At 44.7% G+C, this 27,008-nt stretch overlaps 1 protein-coding gene across 2 annotated transcripts in view; it reads right to left on the bottom strand.

Annotated features, from left to right (window-relative positions):
* Nucleotides 1-27,008, bottom strand: part of nr5a2 (nuclear receptor subfamily 5, group A, member 2) — a 107,070-nt gene that overhangs the window by 28,735 nt on the left and 51,327 nt on the right. For both annotated transcript variants that reach the window (XM_024003551.3, XM_024003553.3), the window contains 2 exons: nt 21,380-21,499; nt 15,039-15,186 (listed from right to left, as the gene is read on the bottom strand). In XM_024003551.3, the coding sequence (XP_023859319.1) occupies nt 15,039-15,186; nt 21,380-21,499 (268 nt within the window). The remainder of the gene's footprint in view (nt 1-15,038; nt 15,187-21,379; nt 21,500-27,008) is intronic.

The raw sequence follows: 27,008 nt of genomic DNA, 5'->3' as shown, positions 1-27,008 counted from the left end.
TTTAAATAAGGCCTGGCTGGCTTACTGATCAATACAGATCCTGACCGTGGCAGTTGCTCTTTCTCTCTCCTTACGTCGGCCATGTTGCCTGACACTATACTCACTATACCCACGGGAGAGGAGATATGCCGTAAAACACGAAGTTTATATACCAGTTTTCTCCCACAAGTATATAAATATATCCACAAGATCATCAGGTGCTTGAGCTGAGATCATTTCATTCATTGAAATAAAAATAGGTAGATGTAATATTATCTGCTTCCAATGGGGTAAGAAATTCTGACTAGGTAATGTGAGATGGTACGTGTATTTTCATGATAAATGTACCGGTTTCATGAATGTACAAGATCACGAGGCTTTTTCCAAGATAATCACATTTTTGTTTTAAAAAAAGTAGGTTCGAATTATTTGCTTCAAGTGGGTAAAAAATTCTGACTAGGTAACATAAGATAATGTAAAACATTAAAATTAAAACTAAAATCATTGTTTCAAAAATAGCTAGCATTTTACAATTGTTTTATTATTTATATGATCTTTTATTTATTTTGCCCCCTGCTCTCCACTGGGCCCTGGGTAGCCTGTCCTCTCCTCCATGCCCTGGCAGGCCTCAGCCAATAATTGATGGAGAGCAGAAGCTAGCGGATTGGCTATAATAGTGCTGCTGCTGCACCCATTGTGAAACATTAGCATCGTAGCGGATACCATGTACTGCACATAATGATAACCTCAAGCTGGGGCTACGGGGACCTCCAGTCATGTAAACAACTATTCTGATGCTGCTCTATAGGCCCACTACAGGGCCCCCCTCCTCCCTACACACATGCACACAAACACACACGCGCTAGGCGTTGGACGGCTTGTGTGTGTAATGAACTTAAGTCCATTGATCGGGAATGAGAGGCGTTGCGAGCGGTCTGCTTGTCCCAGCAGGACCTGCGCAGCGCTCATAAATGTTTGAGTGGGCCCACGCTCTGCTCCTTATGCACTTCTGTTCCTGTTTAGGTATCCGCTTCAAATGAATCCGCTTCAATTCAGGTGATGGACAGCTTGGGGTTAGGAGGAGTGATTATTTCAATATTTCTCCCTAATTTTTGTTCGAGGCAGGGTGGGTTTGAAGAGACTTTGGTGTGGAAAAGTTACACATAAACACTTAAATATGGCCAAATGCCTTGCGAACAGCACCCGGGAGAGAAAAAATGCTGGCCTGGAAAAAATCCAGCCTTGCAAATATGTTTGTATGTTCATTTGTTTCCCTGCAATGTTGTTCTCTCATGTTCTCATACAAAAGTGCATCCTGTCAACAGAAGCCCAGAAGGCCCAAACGGCCCCAGCCGAAGAATAGGTATTATAATATATAGATATTATGATAGCATCGTCTATCGACGATGAATGACAGTCGATGGTGACAACATCGTGATGTGACAGACGATGGTTTAGCGCAGGGGTAGGCAACCCTGGTCCTGGAGTGCCGCAGGCACTTCATGTTTTTCATTTAACCGACCTGGAAGACCAGGTGTGTTGAATTTAGGCAATCAATGAACTGATCAATTAACTCAGTCTGTCAGGTGTGGTGCCTAGTTGGAACAAAATCCTGCAGTACCTGTGGCACTCCAGGATCAGGGTTGCCTACCCACGGTTTAGACTATTTGAACTTGACTGGCACCGTGCAGTGAAGAACGGAGTTCTATCTCAAAAAAGTTGTTTGAATAGCCTAAAAATGTAAGGTAGCGAGGGTACTAATAATGAGAGAGAACAGACAATATCAATACACGATGACAAGTTTCTTATTAAGAAAGAAATGATCCATGCAGGCCGGGAAAATCCTTGCATGAAAGGTTGAAAACCAATAACCATCCTTCTACTAGGCCTATCATAAATGCTTTAAGACAAGTTACAGTTATGAACAGTTGCTTGTTTCCCAAAAATTCTAGCCTAAGGTGTGCTCTAAAGTTGCCGCTTTTAAAAAGAACAACAATGAAAGTCTATAGGACAAGAGAGTTTTTTAGGACAAAAAGAAACGGAATAGAGCTAAGCACAGGCAAAATCCTAGACGTTAACCTGGTTCAGTCTGCTTTCCAACAGACACTGGGAGATACATTCACGTTTCAGCAGGACAATAACCTAAAACACAAGGCCAAATCTATACTGGAGTTGCTTACCAAAAAGACAGTGAATGTTCCTGAGTGGTCAGAGTAACAGTTTTGACTTAAACCTGCTTGAAACTCTATGGCAAGACCTGAAAATGGCTGTTTAGCAATGATCAACAACCAATTTGACAGAGCTTGAAGAATTCTGAAAATAATGGGAAAATGTTAAACAATCCAGGTGTGGAAAGCTCTTAGAGACTTACCCAGAAAGAGTCGCAGCCGTAATCGCTGCCAAAGGTGCTTCTACAAAGTATTGACTCAGGGGTGTGAATACTTATGTAAATTAGATCATAATCACGATAGGACAAAGGTTGACATCGGCCAACCATAGTGCACATATCACTTAGGAAGCATCTGACTTGTCGGGAGCATGTTCTCGGGGCTCGCGGTGATGCAGGGGTCTAACCAGGAGGCAAACACAGCCTTATGCAGCCCTGGTAATAAAAGTTGAGCATTGATTTTCTGTAGCTGCTTGTAACTGTTAATGTTGATACATCAATAGCCGCGCAAGGAAAGCACCGGAGCTTAATGGGAGGGCCGAGAATGTTAGAGATACGGCGGAGGTGTCTGCCACTAAATCACAGAATCTATCCCGACGATCGATAAGACAGTAACTACAAGTGTCCCTCTGCTTTCCTAATGTTTTATAATAAACTGACAGGCTTGTAATAAGGCCTAGGATAGAGGGAGCGCAACGGTTTCTCCCTGCACCAACATCAATAGCTCATTCGCCCTTAAATCACACCCGGCGGAAGGAAGAGGAGGAAAGAAGGAGAGGGAAGAAGGGAAGAGGATGTTTTTTCATGAGAAAACTTTACAGGGCATCTGTCTGCTCAGTGTGGCCCCTGCATGGCCCACTAAAGCTGGACAGTGTTTTGATGAAAGCGGACAAAGATTGCAGGACATTCGCTGTAGTACTCTCTGCCTGTCGTCTGTAGTGTGAGTTAAGATTGCGTTAAATTCTACTGCATCCGAACAGATATTATGGTTGTGTTGGATAGGCCTCCAGTTCTCATCAGTTTTTTAGTGGATGGGATTGTAGTCCAGTCTACACACTAAAGTAGCAGTTCCTGAAACTGTTAGGAAGTTGATGTAGCAATGTTTTTGTCTGTTTGTGTCTGGGGTTGGAAGCAAAATTATTTCCCAATCTTTTCGTTCTAAACAGAACCATATTTATTTTTCTTCCGTTCCACTGTTCTGACCAGCAAAAAAAGTTCTGACCCGGTTCGAACCAAAGAAAGTTACGGTTTGCATTGTTCCTTTCTGTTCCTTTATAAACCTCTGACATCTACATTGTTTTACATTTAGCTCAACATTAAATTACTTCACCAATGGATAGAGCAGCTTGCTATGGAGCGGGCAAACTATGTACAGTGCATTCGGAAAGTATTCAGACCTCTTGAATTTTTTAACATTTTGTTACATTACAGCCTTATTCTTAAATGGATTAAATTGTTGTTTTTCTTCAACAATCTACACACAATACCCCAAATGTATTAAAAATAAAAAACTGAAATATCAAATTCACATTTTACAAATATTCAGACCCTTTACTTAGTACTTTGTTGAAGCGCCTTTGGCAGCGATTACAGCCGCGAGTCTTCTTAGATATGACGCTACAAGCGTGGCACACCTGTAGTTGGGGAGTTTTCCCCATTATTTTCTACAGATCCTCTCTAGCTCTGTCAGGTTGGATGGGGAGCGTCGCTGCACAGCTATTTTCAGGTCTCTCCAGAGATGTTCGATTGGGTTCAAGTCCGAGCTCTGGCTGGGCCACTCAAGGACATTCAGAGACTTGTCCGGAAGCTACTCCTGCGTTGTCTTGGCTGTGTGCTTAGGTTGATGTCCTGTTGGAAGGTGAACCTTCACCCCAGTCTGAGATCCTGAGCGCTCTGGAGCAGATTTTCATCAAGTATCTCACTGTACTTTTCTCCGTTCATCTTTCCCTCGATCCTGACTAATCTCCCAGTCCCTGCTGCTGAAAAACATCCTCACAGCATGATACCGCCATGCTTCACCGTATAGATGGTGCCATGTTTATTCCAGATGTGACGCTTCGCATTCAGACCAAATAGTTCAATCTTGGTTTCATCAGACCCGAGAATCTTGTTTTTCATGGTCTGAGTCCTTTAGGTGCCTTTTGGCAAACTCCAAGCAGGCTGTCAGGTGGCTTTTACTGAGGAGTGGTTTCCGTCTGGCCACTCTACTTTAAAGGCCTGATTGGTGAGTGCTGCAGAGATGGTTGTCCTTCTGGAAGCTTCTCCCATCTCCACAGAGGAACTCTGGAGCTCATTTGGGTTCTTGGTCACCTCCCTGACCAAGGCCCTTCTCCCCCGATTGCTCAGATTGGCCAGACGGCCAGCTCTAGGAAGAGTCTTGGTGTTTCCAAACTTCTTCCATTTAAGAATGATGGAGGCGACTGTGTTCTTGGGGACCTTCAATGCTGCAGAAATGTTTTGGTACCCTTCCCCAGACCTGTGCCTCGACACAATCCTGTCTCGGAGCTCTACGGGCAATTCCTTCGACTTCATGGCTTGGTTTTTGCTCTGACGTGTACTTTCAACTGCGGGACCTGCTATAAACAGATGTGTGCCTTTCTAAATAATGTCCAATCAATTGAATTTACCACAGGTGGACTCCAATCAAGTTGTAGAAACATCTCAAGAATGATCAATGGAAACAGGATGCACCTGAGTTTAATTTCAAGTCTCATAGCAAAGGGTCTTAATACTAAATAAGGTATTTCAGTTTTTTTTTTTTATTACATTTGGAAGAATATCTAAAAACCTGTTTTCACTTTGTCATTATGGGGTAATGTGTGTAGATTGACGAGGAAAATGTTTTATTTCATTGATTTTAGAATAAGGCTGTAACGTAACAAAATGTCGAGGGGTCTGAATACTTTCCAAATGCATTGGACAGACAAGTGTGGTGTAGGGTGTGAGATGTGACTGAAATTTTGCGGGTGAGAAGAGCACTGGGCATCTTGTTGTTATGACATGCATTATCTGAATTCGGACCACAGAATTATACCTACAGCGGAGCGGCTTCTATGAAGGAACTTTGAATACCTTTGAACATCAGAGAGTTGGCTTAACTAACGTTGGACCAGAGCTAGGCCTTGATCATGACTCTCAGTTCCATTACATTACACATAATGCCACGTAGCGTTTTCCTGAACTAGACCAGAGGTAGCTAAGTTAGCTTGCTAACAGGCTTGTGTGTAAAGAGCGGCACCCGAATTAAAATACACATTTTTGTAGTTAATAAATCCAATGTGAAACGTGATAACTATAGTATCCTTACCTATCATTAAAAAAGTTAAAAATCTCTCTCCCTAATTTCTGAATCATGCTTGTAACGTAAGTAGCTATAGTAGACTATGCTTCGGAGGGAGGAGCACAGGCAGGTAGCTTACACACACACACTGGCAAAGATTTTCAGCTGGCAGGCAGACACTTGAATACGTTTTTAAGTGACAAAGTGAGGGCTTTGCATAAGCGCTTTTTGTGGGACTGGAAAAAAACTCCCAGAATGTAAAAAACGTTATTAACCAGTTACCATGCTTTTAAAATAATGGTTCTGTTCCAGAACAGTATAGATCACTTTCGTTCTCAGTTCTGGTTCTGTTCCTCTAAAATGTTGGTTATTTTACAGTTTTTGGTAGTGTTCCCTGAACCGGTTCCAACCTCTGGTTTGTGTTATCATACAGTATCTTCACTACATTTAATGGAAAGGAGTGTTTAAAACAGGCTGTACCTGTATTCATTCCCAGAAAATTTGCATAATCTAAAAATCAAATGCATAATGTATTTTGCTAACACACTGAACTAGGCTCTATTATTTCTCTCAGGACCTCCTTGTAACACAATTATGATGTGTGTGTTCCCCCCCCCMCCCCCCCCATTATCACAACTTTATCAGCAGAAAGTGCTAGGGTCCAGCGTTTTACAAATCCCTCTAAACAAACTCTCAGATTCTTCTAGTCAAATTTCTGATAATCGCTTTTTATCGCTTGTGTGACAAGCGATAAAAACGTGTACACATAATCACGGAATAAAAACCAGTAGGGTATCATATAAGACATAAAAAGAGAGGGAAAGGGTAGAGCGATAGTTGTAGATAAGAGTGATACATGGGGAGATACAGGTAACCGCCAAAATAAAGGAAACACTTAAGTAAATGAGCAATAGAAAGTACTGTACATTGAAAGCAGGTGCTTCCACACAGGTGTGGTTCCTGAGTTAATGAAACAATTAACATCCCATTATGTTAAGGCTGCACCTAGGGGTCTCAAAGGAGCATAGAGGGTTTAAAGAGTGTGTGTGTGTGCGTCCCTTCAATAGAGTACCAGACACTTGTAGAATCTATGCCAAGGCGCATTGAATCTGTTCTGGCGGCTGGTGGTGGCCCAATGTCCTATTAAGATATGTTATGTTGGTGTTTCCTTCATTTTGGCAGTTAACTGTAGGAGCCGAGTATTGAAATCGAGGCCGGAATCGGGGCTTAATTTCCAGAGCGTTCTGAATGTAAGGCAAAAGGGAGAGAATGTAAGGCAAGAGCTACAATTTCGCCCCAAACTCATTTTTTAATCAACAACAGGCTGAATCTGAATCAGTCATGGCCATTAATAGTGGCAACATGGAGATCTGGTGCTTTTACAGCTTGATAAAGTCTGAAAGCCTTTTAGAAGGTCTCAATACAGAGCTTGCTTTTCAAAGTGGGAGCCCGACAACGATCAACCGTGGGTTTGCTTTTTTACAAAGAGAGAGGGGTGAAAATCAGGAAATACTAGATTCATTGCTCAAGGGTTGCTGCTACCTTGTACTGTTAAAATAAAGGAAAATGTCAGGACACTCAACTAGAAGCCAATTGAGGAATTTGCGGTGACTAAGTTCAAGCGTATGTCAAGAAAGCAGTCTCATGTGGCTCAGTTGGTAGAGCATGGTACGAAACTGGTACGAAAAAGTATGTAAAATATGCTCTGGATAAGAGTGTCTGCTAAATAACAAATGTAACCAAAAAAAAGTACCACAACTGAAGAGAAGTGAGAAGATATTGAGGGAATATGTTTGAGAAGTCAGCACACACACCCCATCGTGGTTTATATGGGTATTGATCACGTTGACGCCACACGCGACTTCCCCGCCTCCAAATGTTAATCAATCCTGACTGAATTCCAAATGATTTGATTCGTTTCAGGAAATGAATATTTGCGGGGCATTATGTGAGCCCGGGTTGTGCATGCATTAGTGAACTCCCCAACTCATTGGCCGGGATCAGAGCATTGATTGGGGAAGCAGAGGAGCAAGGCTTGTAGCTTAATTAGGACATACCTGTCTGGGAATTACATGTTTTCTTCTCGCTTTCAGGGAGCAGTGTATGTGTGTGTGTGCCTGCATGCGTGTTGTGAGAGAGAGAGAAAATGAATTTTTTCTTTCAACAGGGTTTACCACATTTGTGTTGTTTCAGCAGATTGGTGTCTGACCTTGTGGCACCCAGAGTGAAAGACATATGTTAATGAGAGATGCTAGCTAGCGCAGGGGAGAGGGCGGAAGGGTGGAGGGGATGAGAGGAAGGGAGGGAGAGAGGGGAGGTGGGGTGGGCGGAAGGGTTGAGACAGGTTATTCCAGAACTGATTTCAGATCAGATCTATTCAAACGTCTGAAGAGAGAAGGAAACTGTGGTGTAATACCTTTTTTTGCACTATTGGTTCGAGCCTGTAAGTAAGCATTTCGCTGTGAGGTCTACACCTGTTGTATTCGGCGCACGTGACAAATAAGCTTTGATTTGATTTGATTTGACTGTATGTTTAAAGTTCCATTGAAAATGATTCAGTATCTCCCATTTGTTTTATTTTTAGGTGGGAGGATCCCCAAATCAACAGCAAAAGGCTGCCAGCATCCCCCAAAAACTTCAGCTCTTTCGGCAAGGGTGCAAAGGAGATGGGAAGGGACCCGCCTACATATTCTTATTCTAGTAAGGGGAAACACTCCTCGTAAGACTTGAATGGAACACAATCAGTCATCCGAGGACCTTTACTCCTATAGTTTGTTCTGCTTCTTTTAGAAAAGGAGCAGAAAAGGGGCCAGATTGTAGTCGTGTTATTTAGTGCTCTGCCCACAAATCTGGCCCCCGTTGGGATCACTTACCAGCGCAGCCTGGCTATCCCTGGCTTTCCTCGCCTCTGACAAGTTATGACTGGGGCGGCCTCACACAATTACACATGACAGAGGCTGACCTCGAGACGCGGGGTCACTGCAGAGCTCCCCTAACTGCACTCTTATGCCACTATTGCCGCATCTGGCATGTAACACACACACACACACACACACAAACAGATACACACATACAGATACACACACATATGCACAGGCACGTATGCAGGTATGTATGCGAGCAAAACATGCACGCACACACACAGACACATACGCACAGTGTTTTGCACATGCACTCAAGCACGCGCACGAACTGTGCTTGCACCTTGCGTTGACGTGGTTGTCATCATCCGATCGCTATCCGATCGAGATTTGTTGCGTCTAATAAAATGTGTCCGCCCACTTCATCCATAGTGTGACCAGATTCCCTGGTCCCTCCCTGTACGCAAATTAATCCAACTTGCCTTGGACCTCCTGTTATGACACCAGCTGTATAGACTGACAGAAAAACAGCACACTTTTATAGCCAATAGTTTTATACTCTCATCATCACAGCTTACTTTTGTTATCCAACGGTTTAAGACTTGACGTAATAGGCTACTGTCCCGATAACCTCGACCTGTCCACAGATGTACACATAAATATTCGGAGAATCCCTAAAAATTTCACCAAGCAAATGAGCTGAGGATTTGTGTCCAAAAACAATGATGACACTTAGGCCTTATGCACACAGTAAGAACAGAAACAGGTTACGTTACAGAGTAGGCTACAAAGTGCATGTCTGAATGGTGCAATGCATTATCCAAACAGGCCTGGACAGGGTTTACATACACTACACGGCCAAAACTATGTGGACATCCCTTCAAATGAGTGGATTTGGCTATTTCAGCCACACCCGTTGCTGACAGGTGTATAAAATCAAGCACACAGCCATGCAATCTCTACAGACAAACATTGTCAGTAGAATTGCCCGTACTGAAGAGCTCAGTGACTGAACAACACAGATAACACAATCACTTCAAAGTGAAGCTGGAACGACTGTAAACTAGCTGCACTTTGTTTTGTTTTACTTGTTTTTCTATGGATATTTCTTTGTATGTATCCATAAAGAATGATGCCGATTCATGATTTCGACTGGCTGAGAAAATCTGCCTGCCTGTCTGTCTCATCCCGACTCGCGACAAGTTCATTACTACTATGGGACAGCTGGAGATCGAATTTGAATATTGAAACAATGTTGCAAATGTCGGAGAGACAGAAAGGTTAATACAAATCTCTGCATGCACACACACACACACACACACATTACACACCACACACACACACACACACACACACACACACACACACACACACACACACACACACACACACACACACACACACACCACACACACACACACACACACACACACACACACACACACACACACACACACACACACACACACACACACACACACACACACACACTTTTTCTTGACACCACCACCCACCAAGACAAGTGACTCTTCCCAGGTCAAAAGTGATGGTCTATCCTCCTCTTTATCGACAGCCAGTTTTACAAAGAGTCCGGCGGTGAGCGACAGTGACTGATCACGCTGACATTGACTGATCACGCTGGAGATCGGCACGCTGATAGAAAGAGCAGGGGTTGGAGCTATTGGGCTAGGCTCATGTCAGGCCAGGGGAAATGTACCTTTGATTTCCTTTAAAAGGCTTCATTTGTAAAGGGCTTAAGAGAGGGCTGCGTTTAGGAGAAAGGGCCTGTCCAGGATTGATGCCTGTATGTTCATCGGAGCTGCATTTGACCTTGTGTGGCAAGTTTGTGGAGCAGTGTGTGTGTGTGTGTGTGTGTGTGTGTGGTGTGTGTGTGTGGTGTGTGTGTGTGTGTGTGTGGTGTGTGTGTGTGTGTGTTGTGGTGTGTGTGTGTGTGTGTGTGTGTGTGTGTGTGTGTGCCAAATCAAACCCAAATCTAATTTACTTGTCACATACACACTTTACAGCAGGTATAAAAGGTGCAGCGAAATGCTTATGTGCTGGATCCCTCAACAATGCCCGTATATTAATCAATAATCAATAATAACGATGAAAAGAGTCAAGTCAAAAATGACAAGTAGTAAAATGAATAGAAGCGGTAGTGTGCATATGTGGGTGGGTGCGTGCGTGGTTAACCTGTCTCACACACACGCGGCCTTGGACTGACTGCTGCTTTTACCTCACATCGATCTACCTTTCGGTGATCAGAATTCTACCGGGCATCTCTGAAATAGCGAGCCCCTGACAAAAGTAGCCTTTAAAAGATGTCTAAACATTGAAATTCAATTCAATCTAAATCTGTTGTATATGCTTGAATATACTTGGTTTTGAGTAACACTAATCTAAACTAGAGAATTAACTGTCAATAAAAGGTTAGAGTGACACCAACTACTGTATATTATAAACTGGGTGGTTCAAGCCCTGAATGCTGATTGGCTCAAAGCTGTGGTATATCAGACTGTATACCATGGGTATGACAAAACATTTATTTCCACGGTTCTAATTACGTTGGTAACCAGTTTATAATAGCAATAAGGCACCTCGGGGGGTTTGTGGTATATGGCCAATATACAGCTAATGGCTGTATCCAGGCGTTGGAGTATTCCACATATACCACATCTCCTCGGGCCTTATTGCCTAATTAACTTGTTACTATATAAGCAGTGCACAAATGTCAAAACACGAATGCTCTCACGAGTTCTACCCATTTGATAGCTAGTCCAAATTTGCTGGTCGAAAATATAGCTGGTTAAAATTTGTGAGGTGCAGCTGACAACAAAAAAAAGGGCGCTCCACTTGATAGCTTATTGGTACAAGTGATGGTCACCTATCTATGTAAACACACACACACACACACACCCATCGTTGGAGGAACTTGTGATCCCGTACAGAACCAGTATTCACAAAACATCTCAGAGCAGGAGTGCTGATCTAGGATCAGGTCCCTCTTTGTCCATGTAATCTTCATCATTATGATCTAAAAGGAAAAACTGATCCTCTGACATGCTTTAGGAATACGGGCCCAGGTAGCGTGTATAGGAGCAATAGAGCGAGAGTGTTTCACCTCATGTTGCCTCCTAAATTCACCCAGCACCGGCACAGGAGTAGTTTCATGCCTCATTTCATTAACTCCCTATTAATTGGCTCCTCAGCTGGAGTTGATGAACTCCAGTACACACAGTATACAAACACACAGAGACACGCACACACTGTATAGTAAAACGTACACCTACAGACACGCGTGCATTCGCATGTATATAAAAACACACACGCACACACTCCTCTCGACTGTGGGATGATATTAATCAGAGCACTTCTAATCTCCTGGCTTAATGTTGGTTTCCCGTTTTCTCTCCGTAGCGAACCGTCTCGCGTTCACAGGGGCCCAGGCAGCGCGGAGAACACGCACTGCCGGGGGCGATACACATCCCTCAGGTGAGCCTTTCATTATGGATGATGTTTCCGCCAAATTATTTAGACCATCAACCCCCCAGACCCCCCCATCACACCCTCCCAGCCTCCCCTCTCACCCGCCCCTCTGCCACAAACACCCAATAACACAAACATTAATCTCACTAGCTCTGAGCACGGCAAGTCGGCCAGGAGGAAAGCATTTCATTAAGGGGCTTGTGCGAGGGTTGGGGAAGTAAAGCCCTTTTCCAGGTGGGACTGAAGCGTGGGGAGGAAAGGGGGAGAAGTGGAGGAGTGCAGAGGGGTTGGGGGAGGGTCTGCGTTTATTCAAAGGCTTGCTGTTCACTTAGCGATTCCAGGTGGTCAACATAAGCCCCTTGTAAATTGGAGGCGAGAACATGCACACGCACGCACGCACGCGCGCACAAACAAACAAACCCACACACAGACACGCACACACACTCACACACACACCTATGTGCTGAGTTCAGATGTGGAAATGCAAGTGATATGATAATACTTGTTGACAAACAGCCGAGCACATTACAATTCCAGCAATCTTTCCTGGCAGTAACCATCAACCCTGGACGTCTGTCTTTGATAGGAGAAACCAGTGTCCACAGTGGGGCTGAGCATATTACCTTGACTTCAAATGACTTCATTAATGAATGATGTTAAACTACGGGAGTGAGGAGGCATAAGTTACGAACGGGAAACGGTGAGGAAAGTCCCATGGCTGACCAACAAACACACATACAGAGAATATGAGAATATTGAACATTTCTTAGTAGTGTGGTGGTGTTTTGTCTGTGCTTGTCTCCGTGGGTGTGTGTGGGGGGGGGGGGGGGGGTGTATTGTGTGTGTGTATGTGTCCGACCACTCCTGTCTCAGCTTCCAGTATTTATGCTGCAATAGTTTATGCGTCGGGGTCTAGGGTCAGTCTTATATTCTGGAGTATTTTTCCGTTCTCATCCGGTTGTGTCCTGTGTGAATTGAAGTATGCTCCATCTAATTCTCTCTCTTTCTCTCTATTTTCTTTATTTATTTCTCTCTCTCGGAGGACCTGAGCCCTAGGACCATGCCTCAGGACTACCTGGCCCTGATGACTCCTTGCTCTTCCCAGTCCACCTGGTCATGCTGCTGCTCCAGTTTCAACTGTTCTGCCTGCGGCTATGGAATCCTGACTTTGTACATGGACGTGCTACCTGTCCCAGGACCTGCTGTTTGACTCTCTCTCTACCGCACTTGCTGTCTCTAACTCTGAATGATCGGCTATGAAAAGCCAATTGACATTTACTCCTGAGGGTCTGTCCTGTTGCACCCTCTACAATCACTGTGATTATTATTATCTGACCCTGCTGGTCATCTATGAACATTTGGAAACATCTGGCCATGTTCTGTTATAATCTCCACCCGGCACACCAGACGAGGACATTTTGGCACCCCTCAGCAGCTGGTCCTCTCTAGGTTTCTTCCTAGGTTCTGACCTTTCTAGGGAGTTTTTCCTAGCCACCGTGCTTCTACATCTGCATTGCTTGCTGTTTGGGGTTTTAGGCAGGGTTTCTGTACAGCACTTTATGACATCGGCTGAAGTAAAGAGGGCTTTATAAATACATTTGATTGATTGATTGATTGATCATGCAGCTGCCACAGTACCATGACCACACCACAACCTGCCATCAGGACAAACCACTGCATCCGCAACCCGTGCGACTGACCAAATGGCCAATCGGTTCCAGATAGGGTAAGTGTGTGTGTGCATGCGTGCGTCTATGTGTGTATGTTTCTATGCAGGGCTGGACTACCACATTTGGGGCTACCGGGCACCGATCACCTTTTGTAGGATTTACATTTTTTGAGGGGGAAAACAGCTAACTTCCTGGTTGAAAAAGCTAACATTTAAGGTTGAAAAAATGTGCAGTTTTATAATGCTATTCGAACTAGGCTGGTCACTCGAAACATACGTCAACTTCAGACGTTTTAAAAGGTCCTGTTGTCGTTGATATAATCCGTCCTTGGCGCTCACCCATTTTTTTTGTTGAGAATTGTGGTACAGCACTCGAACTTACAATGTTTAGAGCCAGAGCACACTGCTTCGACCACTGCGTCAAGGCTGTTCATAATGCTTTAGCAAGCAGGGAGAGTAGTTAATGATATGAAATGGAAGCAGCATTTTTTGTATTATTATTTAATTTTATGCTTTCCCCGAACCATAGCCCTAACTTTAACAGCTCGGAATTAATACCTGAACTTAACCTTTCGAGTTGTATTTGTTTTAACCCTGTAACCATGCGGAATGAAACCTATAACCGTGCTGAATTAATGAGTCAAAAATCGACGCTCATCCAATTACGTCAGATCCTGAAGTGAAACTATGAGATCAGGTTGATTCTACACATTTTGTCACGAGGCTAAGAGAAAATGTTGCTGTTTTAAAGCTAATTTCCTGATATTCTACACGTTTTGCCATGGGTCAGAGAGAAAAAATTTGCTGTTTTATAGCTAACATCACGCTATTGTTCACATTTTGCCATGAGGCTGAAAGAACATTTAGCAATTTTAAAACAAATGTTATACTATTCCTCACATTTTGCCATTAGCCCAAGAGAGAATTGAGCAGTTTTAAAGCTAATTTCCTGCAATTCTACACATTGTAATTGGGTTGTGGGCCCCCTGGAGATTGGGTGCCCCGGGGCACGTGCCCTGTGTGGCCGTTCGGTAATCCTGCCCTGTTTCTATGTGGCATTCATGACCAGTGTGTTGTAGTCTCGTTATCAGATGGGGAGAGTGATTATTTCTTTCCTGGCTGATATTGACCTTGTGAAGCAGTGTGCAATGTGATTGGCAGAGTGCAGAGGGACACTTTTTGGTAACCCCTCACTCCTTCTCTCCCCTTACTCACTAATACCCCTTTTCCCCCCCATCTCTCTCCCAAAGTCATCCATACCTCACCTCACCGCTTCTCTCATCCCTTATCCCAAGACTCCCCATCCCTCACAAACAACCCTTTCCCTCCTCTTCCTACCTCACCCATCCTCCCTCCCCCTCACCTATAACCCTTTCCCCAATGTCCCTCCTCTCCCCCCTTCTCACTTCTCATCCATACCCCTATATATCCCTCCCCTCCCCCACACAGCCTCCATTTCTTCCCATCCCTGGGACTCACCCACACAGAACAACCCTCTCCCCCCCGACCCGTTCAGCCTCCACCCTCTCCTCTCTCACCCAGCCTCCCTTGCCTGGCCTCCCCTCCCCTACCCAGCCTCTCCCCCCTCGTACTCACCCAAGCTGAACAGCACCAGGAACTTGAGGCAGACAAACTCCCTCTGGTCCAGCTGCAGAGAGCGCAGCTTGCCCACCAGCTCCTGGGCGTGGCTCATCAGGTTGTTGAGAGTGGCTCCAGCTTGGGAGGCGATTACAACGTAATCCACCTGCAGGAGAGGGGGGGGGGGCGGGAGCACACACAAGCTGTTAGACACTGTGGGGTACACACTAGGCCTCGTCGGACACACATATACGGTATCCGTATATGTCATTTGATCACTCTTTTGTTGCCGAGAATTCTCCTCGATCCCATGCAATTCAGTAGCATTCCCATAGAATATAACACACTCCTTTAGAGTGTGTGCTGAAGTTGAGGTGAGAGAAAGGTCTTGTCTGTGATGAAAGAACACTTTGAAGTCTCGTAGAATGATTGAACTCTTTTTGTTTATAAAGCCCTCCTGCATAAACTTCTGCCGTACCTCACGTCATTATCAACTCATATTGTGTGTGGTATAGTAACATGTATTTTAATGTGTGTATGGATGTGTAGTTTAATGTGTATATTGTATTTTGATGTGTATTGTTGTGCTAAACAGGACTCATCTGGAAAAGAGACCTTGGTCTCCGCATTGTCAGTTTTAGAATGGATGGCCAGTAATAAACTAGTCCTTAACATCTCTAAAACTGAGAGCATTGTATTTGGTACAAATCATTCCCTAAGTTCTAGACCTCAGCTGAATCTAGTAATGAATGCCATGGCTGTTGAGCAAGTTGAGAACGCTAAATTACTTGGCGTTACATTAGATTGTAAACTGTCATGGTCAAAACATATAGATTCAATGGTTGTAAAGATTTGGAGAGGTCTGTCCGTGATGAAGAGATGGTCTGCTTTTTCGACACCACACGACACAATGCAAGACGTGCAGGCTCTAGTTTCATCTTATCTTGATTACTGTCCAGTCATATGGTCAAGTGCTGCAAACAAAGACCTAGTTAAGCTGCAGCTGGTCCAGAACAGAGCGGCACGTTTTGCTCTTCATTGTAATCAGAGGGCTAATATCAATACTATGTGCACCAGTCTCTCTTGGCTAAGAGTTGAGGAAAGACTTGTTTTTATAAGAAATTGTTTGCATCGTCAACTTACACACCGCACTAATACACACACTTACCCCACCAAACATGCCACCAGGGGTCTTTTCACAGTCCCCAGGTCCAGAACAAATTCAAGGAAACGTACAATATTATACAGAGCCATGACTGCATGGTACTCCCTTCTATCTCATATAGCGCAAGTGAACAGAAAACCTGGTTTCCAAAAACAAATAAAGAAACATTGCAGCGGGACAACGCCTCTCCCCCATGTGACTTACTTGTTGTGTGTATGTACTGACATGTATGTGTAACTGAGAGATGCAAACACACACACACACACACACACACACACACACACTACATGTAAATGTTTTTAAATGTACGTAAAGTGTAAAGTATTTTGTCTGTAATGTCTTTCTCGTTATGTGTCGTACCCCAGTAAGACTAGATGTCGTCATTGGCGTCGGCTAATTGGGATCCTAATCAAGTGAAACAAAATTGAATCCCTGTCAAAATAAAGGTTAAATAAAACATTGAAATACCTTGACCGATGAGATGATGCATTTCTATACTACAGTATGCCTTATACAGCATATGTGTATGAAATTTCCCTTTGGCCAATCTGACAGTGTAAGATCCCGTCTCAATATGGGTGCAGTTAGCTTGCCGTTCTTACACAATAAGACAAACAATAAAATAAACAAGCAGGTAGACCCCTATAACTGTGTATCCATAGAAATTAGGAAGAATACAGTGTATGCCTTATAACGATGTCTCTAACAACAACAGCTAGATGCATCAGCATACAGTAGGCTGGCTATCTGGAGAGTTTCTCTCCCTCTCTTATGGAGGCTTATCGCTCTCACTGAACTGAAACTTCTGAACACAGACTCTAATGTGGTGGGGATTTAGTTCAAAGTTTGCCTCTCTCTCTCTCTCTCTCTCTCTCTCTCTCTCTCTCTCTCTCTCTCTCTCTCTCTTCTCTCTCTCTCTCTTCTCTCTCTTCTCTCTCTCTCTCTCTCTTCTCTCTCTCCTCTCTCGTCTTCTCTCTCTCTCTCTCTCTCTCTCTTCTCTCTCTCTCGCTCTCTCTCTCTCTCTTTTTCTAACATCTTTCCTACTTGCATGCCCTCTTTCTCTGTCCTGATTCCACTCTTCCTGAAGCGGTTTTCTCATTTTCTCCCTCTTTCTCACTCTCCCAGCACTGTTAGCACATGTAGATTGCCAGCACCAGGCAGGGAGAGAGATACAGGAGCGAGGGAGAGAGGAGTAAGAGAGGGAGGTGAGAGGCCGAAGGGCCGGGCTGACTGCTGAATCATAATCACCTCGCCGATAACAAAGGGGGGGGGGGGACACCCCCCTCTCTCCTCCCTCTCGCCTTCCCCGTCCTCTCCCCTCCTCTGCGTCTGGACGCGGGGTTTGGAGGCGGGGGCCGCGAAGGGCGAGGGGTGAGAGCGTGTGGGGCCCCCCGGATGTCCCCTCAGGACACCCCCCTACCAGCCCCTCATGGCTCTGGCCCGGCACTGGCCCCATTGGCCGCACTTGCGGATGCACTGTGTCAGGTGCATCTTTAGATATCGTGCGAGCAGCAGCAAATTTTGTCTTTGGGAAGGCAAGTCCATAGCTTGCTCCACTCACAGATAAGCAGTGCCATTATTAAATTTTTATATTTTATTGAACAATTCATTACCCACTAAATTACTTGAGCCAGGGTTTCTCGAGGAAGGTATGACGGGCGTCCTTCCTCTATGGCTCGGGGAGGGGTCCCTCGCAGTCTGGCTATTTGCAATTAAACGGGCCTCATGTATCGAAATTTATTATTGTGTTAAAATAATGATGAGTGAATTTTTAAGAGCAATTGAGGTGTGTGCTGAGGATTTCGAGATGTACACCAGTTTTTTTCCCCCTGCTTCTTAGTCGCCTCTCCATTCTCGTCCTTTTTCTCTCTAGTCTCGCTCTCTTCAGCATCTCTCTCCCTTTCTCCGCTCTCTTTCCCCATCTCTCCTGCTTCTCTCCTCTCTCTTTCCACTCTCTATCTCTCCTCTCTCTCCTCTTCTCTCTCCTTCTCTTCTCCATTCTCTCTCTCCTCATTCTCTCCCTCTCTCTCTCTCTCTCTCTCTTCTCTCTTTCTCTTCATCTCGCTCTAGCATCTCTCTTCTCCTTCTCTCCTCTTCCATCTCTTTCCACCCCTCTCTCCCTTCCAATCTCTTCTTCCTCTCTTTCATTTTCTTCTCCTCTCGCCTCTCTCTTCTCTCTCTCTCTCTCTCTCTCTCTCTCTCTCTCTCTCTCTTCTGCTCTCTCTCTCTTACTCTCTCCTCTTCTCTCTCTCTCTCTCTCTCCAATCTCGCTCAGCATCTCTTCTCCCTTTCTCTCCCTCTCTCTTTCCATCTCTCCCTTCTCTCCTCTCTCTTTCCATCTCTCTCTCTCTCTCTCTCTATCTCTCTCCCCTTCTTTCCCCTTCTCTCCCTCTGTCCTTTTTTGAGGTGGTGAAAATTAAGAGTCAGTGAAATGTCAACGCCCCCGCCCCCCCCTAAAGTGTCAATTAATTTACATAAAATCAACTGTGCATGAAATAACTTCAATGAAGGATTGGGCTCTTGGTGGCATTGGGTTATGGTTTCCTAGCCTTAGGTAAAAAAACAAAAAAACAATACCCTTATCTATCATCTCTATGTCTGCATATTATAAAGAATCATAGATCAACCTGTCATTAATACATCAAACAAAGGCAAACAAAATGGACATGGTTGCCAAATGACAAACGAGCATAGAAATGGGTAAAGACGGCTAATACGGTTGGGGGACTCATACAGCACAGTAAGTTGGGCCGTATAATAACAAAAATGTTAAATTGCATAATACAGAAAGTTAAATTGCACGGAAAGTTGGATGAAAGTGTCTGCTAAATGACCACACTCTACTAATAACACTATGGCTCAAAGAAGACGAGTTAATTGAAAAAGACAATGCCATTGAATAGCAGTGTAAACCTGCCCGAATAAATGAGTTCAGAGAATATTTTTTTAGCGATGCTTTAACATTTGCCTTTCATCTGCAAGTGCCATTTGATATCAAGCAATATCAAAGACGTATCTTGCGAGACCTTGCTTGTGCATTCATACTTCGACTGAACTGCCACACGGCCATAACCCTGTGTTTTCACATGACACCGGCAGTCACGTCTTGTGTTTGAGCCAAAGACAGTTCAGGTCAGTACAAGACAGGCCAAAGAGCTGTATAAATTAGACGTGAATGCTGTGTGATTATATATTGTGTCTGTTGCTACATCAGATTCCTCCGAAGGTCGGTGTACTGTGACTAAGGCTACCAGCTGACAGATAGGAGAGTGGAGGGCGGTGAGGGATCTGTATTCAAAGGGGGAAGAGGGGAGGAAGGGAGGAAGGGAGGGACAGTAGCATGTTCTGAAGCCCGTCCTCCCGGGGTGTCATGTGTCGCTCGCATTTCTCCTTTAATCCCCCATGGTGCACTTGGACCATTCCGACGACGGTTGGCAAAGCGGCCAAGACACAAATGCTCACGCAACGAGGTAACAGCGTGGAAGTGGTCGGGCATGCCCAAACCGGTCACTGGGTCAGGCCAGGGCACCGGTAACGCCAACCCGTGATCAACCCAACCACATCTCTGTTGCATTATCTGAGAGATACCGTAAGAGGCTGTTGAGTTCTGCCATAGTAACCGTATCCATGTGTTTTTGGTGGAGGTGTTGCTGGTAGTGATGGTGGTTGTGGTGGTGGGCCCTGGCTTTAAAGCAGTGCTGCTGTCACCTCTGGCTTCATGGAGAATAATAGGAGATAATGAACGGTTTGAGAGGCACTCCCCTCCTGTCTCCCACACCGGTCCCCCAACACCAGCTGTTCATTAACCAAAATATGCAAACGAGACCTGGTCCTCACCTCCCCTGACTCTTCCCCCCCTCCTCCTCCTCCTCCTTCACTGGCTCAGCCCTGCTCACAGCCAGCCTTCGCTAATCAAACACAGAGCAGCAGAGACACTGCTGGGAGTACGAGCCACCGCTCGGCACTCTGCACTGGACGTGGGAGGAGCGCGCGGGGGGGGGGGGTGCAGTGACTCAGGGCACTCTGTGTGTGTCTGTGTCTGTGTGTGGGTTGGTGTATGTGTGGGTATATGTGGTCTGGTAAAATAGCAGTGATATGAAAACTCCCCCTCTCTTGCTCTGTCTCTCTTTCTGTTTCTCCGTCTCTCTCCCTACATGAACTCACACACACACAACAACTTCAACTTTCTGACCACTAATTATTGGAGGTCATCGGGAGAGCCACTCTTTTGTCCCTCCTCTCACAACATCCTCTTTTCCAAAATCACGTGAGTAAAGCTCATCTACAGTAAGTCTGTAGCTGTAAACTGTAGCTGTGGTCCCGTGTGGMTCAGTTGGTAGAGCATGGCGCTTGCAACGCCAGGGTTGTGGGTTCATTCCCCACGGGGGGACCAGGATGAATATGTATGAACTTTCCAATTTGTAAGTCGCTCTGGATAAGAGCGTCTGCTAAATGACTTAAATGTAAATGTAAATGTAAACAAAGGTAAAAACAACACTGCCTAACTCCACTCAGACCCTCCTCGCTTCGCCTCAATAGTAATGCCCCCATCTATTGTTGGAGAACATTTTGTTGAAGAGCAACGTTTTGGAAACACCCGCCCCATCAATAATTAAGCGTGCTCGTCTTGCTGACAGGCGTGCCGGGCATTCAGAGCCATATTCATAACGAGCAATTTCATTCCTCTTTCCCCCTCTCTTTATCTCCCTCTCTCTGTCTCTCGCTCTCTCTCTCTCTGCCAGTGGAGAAAAAGACTGAGGAATCACAGGTCCACTCTGTGTTGAGGGCCTCGTCAGGAGCCTCAGGCATCGGCCCTTGCCGGCTCCTCAGGGGCCCCGCAAAGGTAAATCATCATAGGCTTTTTTTTCTACCGCTATGACTCTACCGGCATGCTTAACCAAGCGCTTTATTTATTCGCCGTTTGGAGTCTTTGCTTGATGCAAAATAATAAAAATAAATAAATTGAAAATGCATAATTGATTATTCTGGTCACATTAGCTTATACCTATAAGCGTAATCTATTTTTAATGGAGCGGTGACTGCGCGGGGGCCGGCTTGGTCGATAGTGCTTTAAAGGGTGTTGATGTGCTCGCGCTGAGTGGCTGATGAGGTCTATGGGGAGGGTGTGGAGAGAAGGGGAGGTGCGTGTGGGGCAGGAAGGGGTGGGTGGAATTGGGGGAGTCAGGTGACTTACCTGCTGGCCGGTGACCAATAGGATGGAGCCTTCCTTGGCGTGCATCACCTGGCGGAAGATGTGGTCGAGGATGAGGAGCTCGCTCCAACAGTTCTGGAGGAGCTTCATTTGGTCGTCCACCTGATTATGACAAAAAGGTAAAGAAAGAGGAGATGAGGTCAGTTGTTGATGTTGATGCTAATGCACATGCTATGCTAATGTGTCACGCTACATATATTTCCCCTCTTAAATAAAAAGGATACATAACGATGAATAAAAACCGCATCTTGACAAACGGTTAAAGATTTACGATGCTGCATTATTCTCTTAGTGAAAAGTTTTTGGGTGAAGCTTTACCACTTTTATGGTTTGACAAGTCGACACATCTTGGGGTAGATTGACTCGTATCGATTACTATTCCACAGGTGGAGGAAGACAACTTCACACGATACTGTAGTTTCACATAGTTTCCCCTACTCCCCCTTCCCCGTCTGAACACAACCACACCCCTGCTTTCTCATGTGAACTTAGCAACACCACGCTCTCTCAAAAAGCCCAGGAACGTCCCTGTTTGACAGCACTACTGGTTAGCTGTTTGCCCAGGACTACCAGTGGCTGAGGGATTTCTCCGTTCCCAGTGATTAAGTAGTGAGTTTCTACGCAACACTGCGGCCGTGACTCCCATTCCGGTGACTGACGCACGCCAAAGCGGAGTCTGATACACCGCAACAACCATCCATTGTGAACTGCTGCAACTTCCCAGGGCTCACCACGTTAATCATTACACACTGTAGCCACACACATAGAAAGGCCACATTCAGAAGAGAAAGAATGAGGAAAAAGACAGGGAGAACCTCTCTCACCCCTCCTTTTCCCCCCCGACAAACAGCGTCACCTTCGATACTATTTATCTGACTTGCGGAATGATGTGGCTTGGCGAAATTCTTCGGTATGTGTTGTTCTGGTGAAATGTGCTTTGCACGAGTCTGAGAAAATCCTTGGGTTGACAGTTACAATCTGTGACGCTGCACTCGAAAACGGCAACGAGGATTAGAGAAGAATGTGTAAATCGATGGTGTAAACTACCTCACTAACAGGTACGGTACAATTGACGGAAAAAGGAACGCTATTATCCACACTGGAACTTTTACTTTATTATATATTTTTTTATTAACCCCTCTTCGGAGGACAAATATCTTTTTGTTTTTCTACAGATTTTGTGGTCAAAAGTTTTAGAACACCTACTCATTCAAGAAGTTTTCTTTATTTTGACTATTTTCTACATTGTAGAATAATAGTGAAGACATCAAAACTATGAAATAACACATATGGAATCATGTAGTAACCAAAAAAGGGTTAAACAAATTAAAATGTATTTTATAGTTGAGATTATTCAAATAGCCACCCTTTGCCTTGATGACAGCTTTGCACACTCTTGGCATTCTCTAAACCAGCTTCATGAGGTAGTCACCTGGAATGCATTTCAATTAACATGTGTGCCTTGTTCAAAGTTAATTTGTGGAACTTCTTTCCTTCTTAATGCGTTTGAGCCATTCAGTTATGTTGTGACAAGGTAGGGAAGATAGCCCTATTTGGTAAAAGACCAAGTCCATATTATGGCAAGAACAGGTCAAATAAGCAAAGAGAAACAACACTCCATCATTACTTTAAGACATGAAGGTTAGTCAATATGGACCTTTTGAAGAACTTTGAAAGTTTCTTCAAGTGCAGTCGCAAAAACCATCAAGCGCTATGATGAAACTGGCTCTCATGAGGACCACCACAGGATTGGAAGACCCAGAGTTACCTCTGCTGCAGAGGATGAGTTCATTAGAGTTACCAGCCCAAATAAATGGTTCACAGAGTTCAAGTAACAGACACATCTCAGCATCAGCTGTTCAGAGGAGACTGTGAATCAGGCCTTCATGGTCGAATTGCTGCAAAGAAACCACTACTAAAGGACACCAATAATAAGAAGAGACTTGCTTGGACCAAGAAACACAAGCAATGGACATTAGACCGGTGTAAGTTTGTCCTCCAAATTGGAGATTTTTGGTTCCAACCGCCGTGTCTTTGTGAGACGGAGGTGTGATGGTGTGGGGGTGCTTTGCTGGTGACACTGTCTTTAGAATTCAAGGCCCACTTAACCAGCATGGCTACCACAGCATTCTGCAGCGATACGCCATCCCATCTGGTTTGGGCTTAGTGGGACTATCATTTGTTTTTCAATAGGACAATGACCCAACACACCTCCAGGCTGTGTAAGGGCTATTTTACTAAGAAGGAGAGTGATGGAGTGCTGCATCAGATGACCTGGCCTCCACAATCCCCCGACCTCAACCAAATTGAGATGGTTTAGGATGAGTCGGACCGCAGAATGAAGGAAAAGCAGCCAACAAGTGCTCAGCATTTCTGGGAACTCCTTCAAGACTGTTAGAAAAGCATTCCGGGTGAAACTGGTTGAGAGAATGCCAAGAGTGTGCAAAGCTGTCATCAAGGCAAAGGGTGGCTATTTGTTTAACACTTTTTTGGTTACTACATGATTCCCTATGTATTAGTTCATAGTTTTGTAGTCTTCACTATTATTCTACAATGTAGAAAATAGTAAACATTTTGACCCTTGAATGAGTAGGTGTTCTAAAACTTTTGACCGGTAGTGTATGTACATTTTACATATACATTTTACATACCTGGTACTTTTACGTATATAAAGCAGTCACATAACAATAATACATTACCAAACATACGCTCTTTAATCCCAACCCCTCAGCCACTCTCAGCCCATCCCACCTATCACCATAGACCACCCACGTTTGGTTTCCATGTGCCATATATTTTTTCAATTGTGCTGTGATGTTTTATATATCATTTTTTTAAACCTTTCTAATCATATAGTACAGATTGTGAGCTAAAGACGAAAACCTTTCCTGCGAGTATTATTCTATTATTTATTGGAACTTTGTAGAAAGAGGCCATTTGTTTCAATGGAAGCGCTGTGACATCACTGAGCTAACAGATGTCTACTGTGCGTGAAATGCGTTATTACTTTGAACGACAGCGTGGTAGCTTCAGTACCAACTGTTGTTGGCGTTGATTGTTTTGACTGCAGAGGGGTTGTTTATTCTCCGCCTAGTCATAACAATGGCAGTATCACCGAGCGTTCGCTTGGTGGATGCCGGGTCATGGAACTTCATAGTCGAGACTCAAACCAAGTCTGTCTGTCTGTCTGTCTCAAACCCAGGAAAGCTGACATGATTTGTCTCATTCCTCTTTTCATCAAAATGAAATACAACAAAGCCGCTTTGACCATTACCACAACTTCTGAAAGTTGGGTGAACTCCCTTTCTTTCCTCTTTTTTTTCTCTCGTCCCTCCTTTCTGTGGGGCGGGTGACCAGAGGCGACATGCGAGAGCAAAATTCAAATGCCATCATTAAAACCATCAGAAAAGCGAGGGAGGGCGTGAGGGAGGCGATGGTGAACGAGTGTCCTCCTTACTGTACTTTAACCCCCACGCACTCCCCCCCATCCCTGTCTTCGTCTCAAAGCCTCAGCATTAGTAGTAAAATACCCTCTCAGAGAGAGAGAGAGTGAGATTGAACGAGAGAGAGATAGAGAGAGAGTCTAAGGGAGAGATGGTGGAGTGGGATGTACAGCTAGACCTCGCTCTTCAAAGCAGGCCTGTCAAGGGTCTCGGCGAGCGTCGGGGTCCTCATCAAAGGGAGCCGTCCTCACGCTGCCTGCCTGGCAGCATCACTCCCGACAGAGCTGGGTCATCAAAAGGGGACAAGGGGAGATGAGGGGAACACGAGGCGGGAGCAGGAGACACCCGCACAGCAACCGAGACAGGACGAGCATAGTGAGGCGGGGAGAGAGATCGCCGACCCTTTAAGTGCCAGTGACACTGGGCTGTTTTCCTGACAAGATTTTCCTTTGCACTGTCACATGGTTGAACACGACAGGCCCTGGATTTCACAAATCCATCTGTCTGTCCACTGAGATACGTGGTGGTCTGACAAAAGGGAGGGGATTGTCCGACTGTCTCTGTCTTTTATGTATTCTGTTCCCAGTATGATTGCTTGAGAACAGGAATATATTGTGAACGTGTTGTAAATTAAAAAAGTATGCAGCCAGAGCCAAGCCAACAGAACAGAATGTGATCTTAGACAATGAGGTTTATTGAGTAAATGGTCTAGTAAAGTTTCAATTGATGTTAGGCCTGTAGTTCATTGAACTATATGGGAGCAATAACACTGTCTGGTTAATAATTATCATACCAAGTAGTCATGGAAACTGTAGATAACATGGACGATAGGCAGTCATTTGCTAACCACGATCAATGTACTACTACTTCATTAAAAAGATTCCAACCTTTTCTGATGACCAAACCCTTACAATTGAGACTTCTTGGAGTTATCTAGTAATTTTACGCTAGTAGAATCAAGCTTCATCCGGCCGCAGAAAACAGACATTACAGTTACATCATCAAAACTGAACAACTGACCACTATTACTAAAAGTAGTATATTTAAATACCGGTTTCATTGTGAACAATTTTTCAATTTGAGCGCCATTATTTCTATACGGCCTACACTTTCTCACTCTGAACTTCTAACGCAAGCGGGGTGGGTGTGGCTTCATGACAATGATCACAAGAGCAGCTGCTCACCGATTTAATGGCCCCAATGCAGTTGCACCTCTGACACCGCCAAAACATCCACTATGCGGGTGTCTGCTATTGCCGGCAAACGCTTGATCTGATTTAATCTAGGCCTTAAACTACCTATCGCTTTCTATGGTCTGACTTGAACCCGCCAAGCAACAGTGATCTGTCCTTGAAATTATGACACAGTCATGGCAAAGGCTTTAGCATGTTAGCTTTGGGTTTGGTACTGATAGTGGTTGAATAGCCCCCTTAAGAAGAGTTTTATACCTCTGATAGGCCCAAACTATGTTCAAACACACATTTAAGGCTATTTTCAAGGTGTTCTTTCTCTATACTTCAATATCATCACTGCTTTTTTTCTTATTTTCAAAAAGGAACTTCTCTCAGTGCTTGTAATGAAAAATACATATTCTCCCCGAAACCAATTTAACACCTTTATTACCATTCATGCGAGGGCATCAATGTCCAGATCAATCGTTTGCCCATAGCTTTTGTTCAAAACCACAAGCGCAGATTAATGTTTTCTACTCCACACACAGAGAGAGAGAGAGAGAGAGAGAGCGAGAGAGAGAGAGAGGAAGAATAAGAGGGGGAGTGAGATAGAGAGAGAGAGAGGAAGAATAAGAGGGGGAGTGAGAGAGAGGAGTCAGCTGCAGCAGGGCGGAGTAACTGAAGCAGGCTGAGTAAGGAAGCAGGCTGAGTAACTGAAGCAGGCTGAGTAAACTGAACAGGATGAGTAACTGAAGCAGGCTGAGTAAGCTGTATCAGGCTGAGTAGTGAAGCAGGCTGAGTAACTGAATGCAGCGCTGAGTAACTAAGCAGTGCTGAGTAACTGAAGCAGGCTGAGTAACTGAAGCAGGCTGAGTAACAGCCTGGGAACAGTGAAACCTACTCTACATGATTAATTCCTATCCCCAAGTGAATAGACCCATACCCAAGGCCTGTTCGCCACCGACGAACAGATGCCAACAGAAGAGAACTCAAACG

The sequence above is a fragment of the Salvelinus sp. IW2-2015 genome, linkage group LG16, assembly GCF_002910315.2.
Source record: "Salvelinus sp. IW2-2015 linkage group LG16, ASM291031v2, whole genome shotgun sequence".
NCBI classification, from domain to species: domain Eukaryota; kingdom Metazoa; phylum Chordata; class Actinopteri; order Salmoniformes; family Salmonidae; genus Salvelinus; species Salvelinus sp. IW2-2015.
This window is presented reverse-complemented; position numbering and strand designations above follow the sequence as displayed.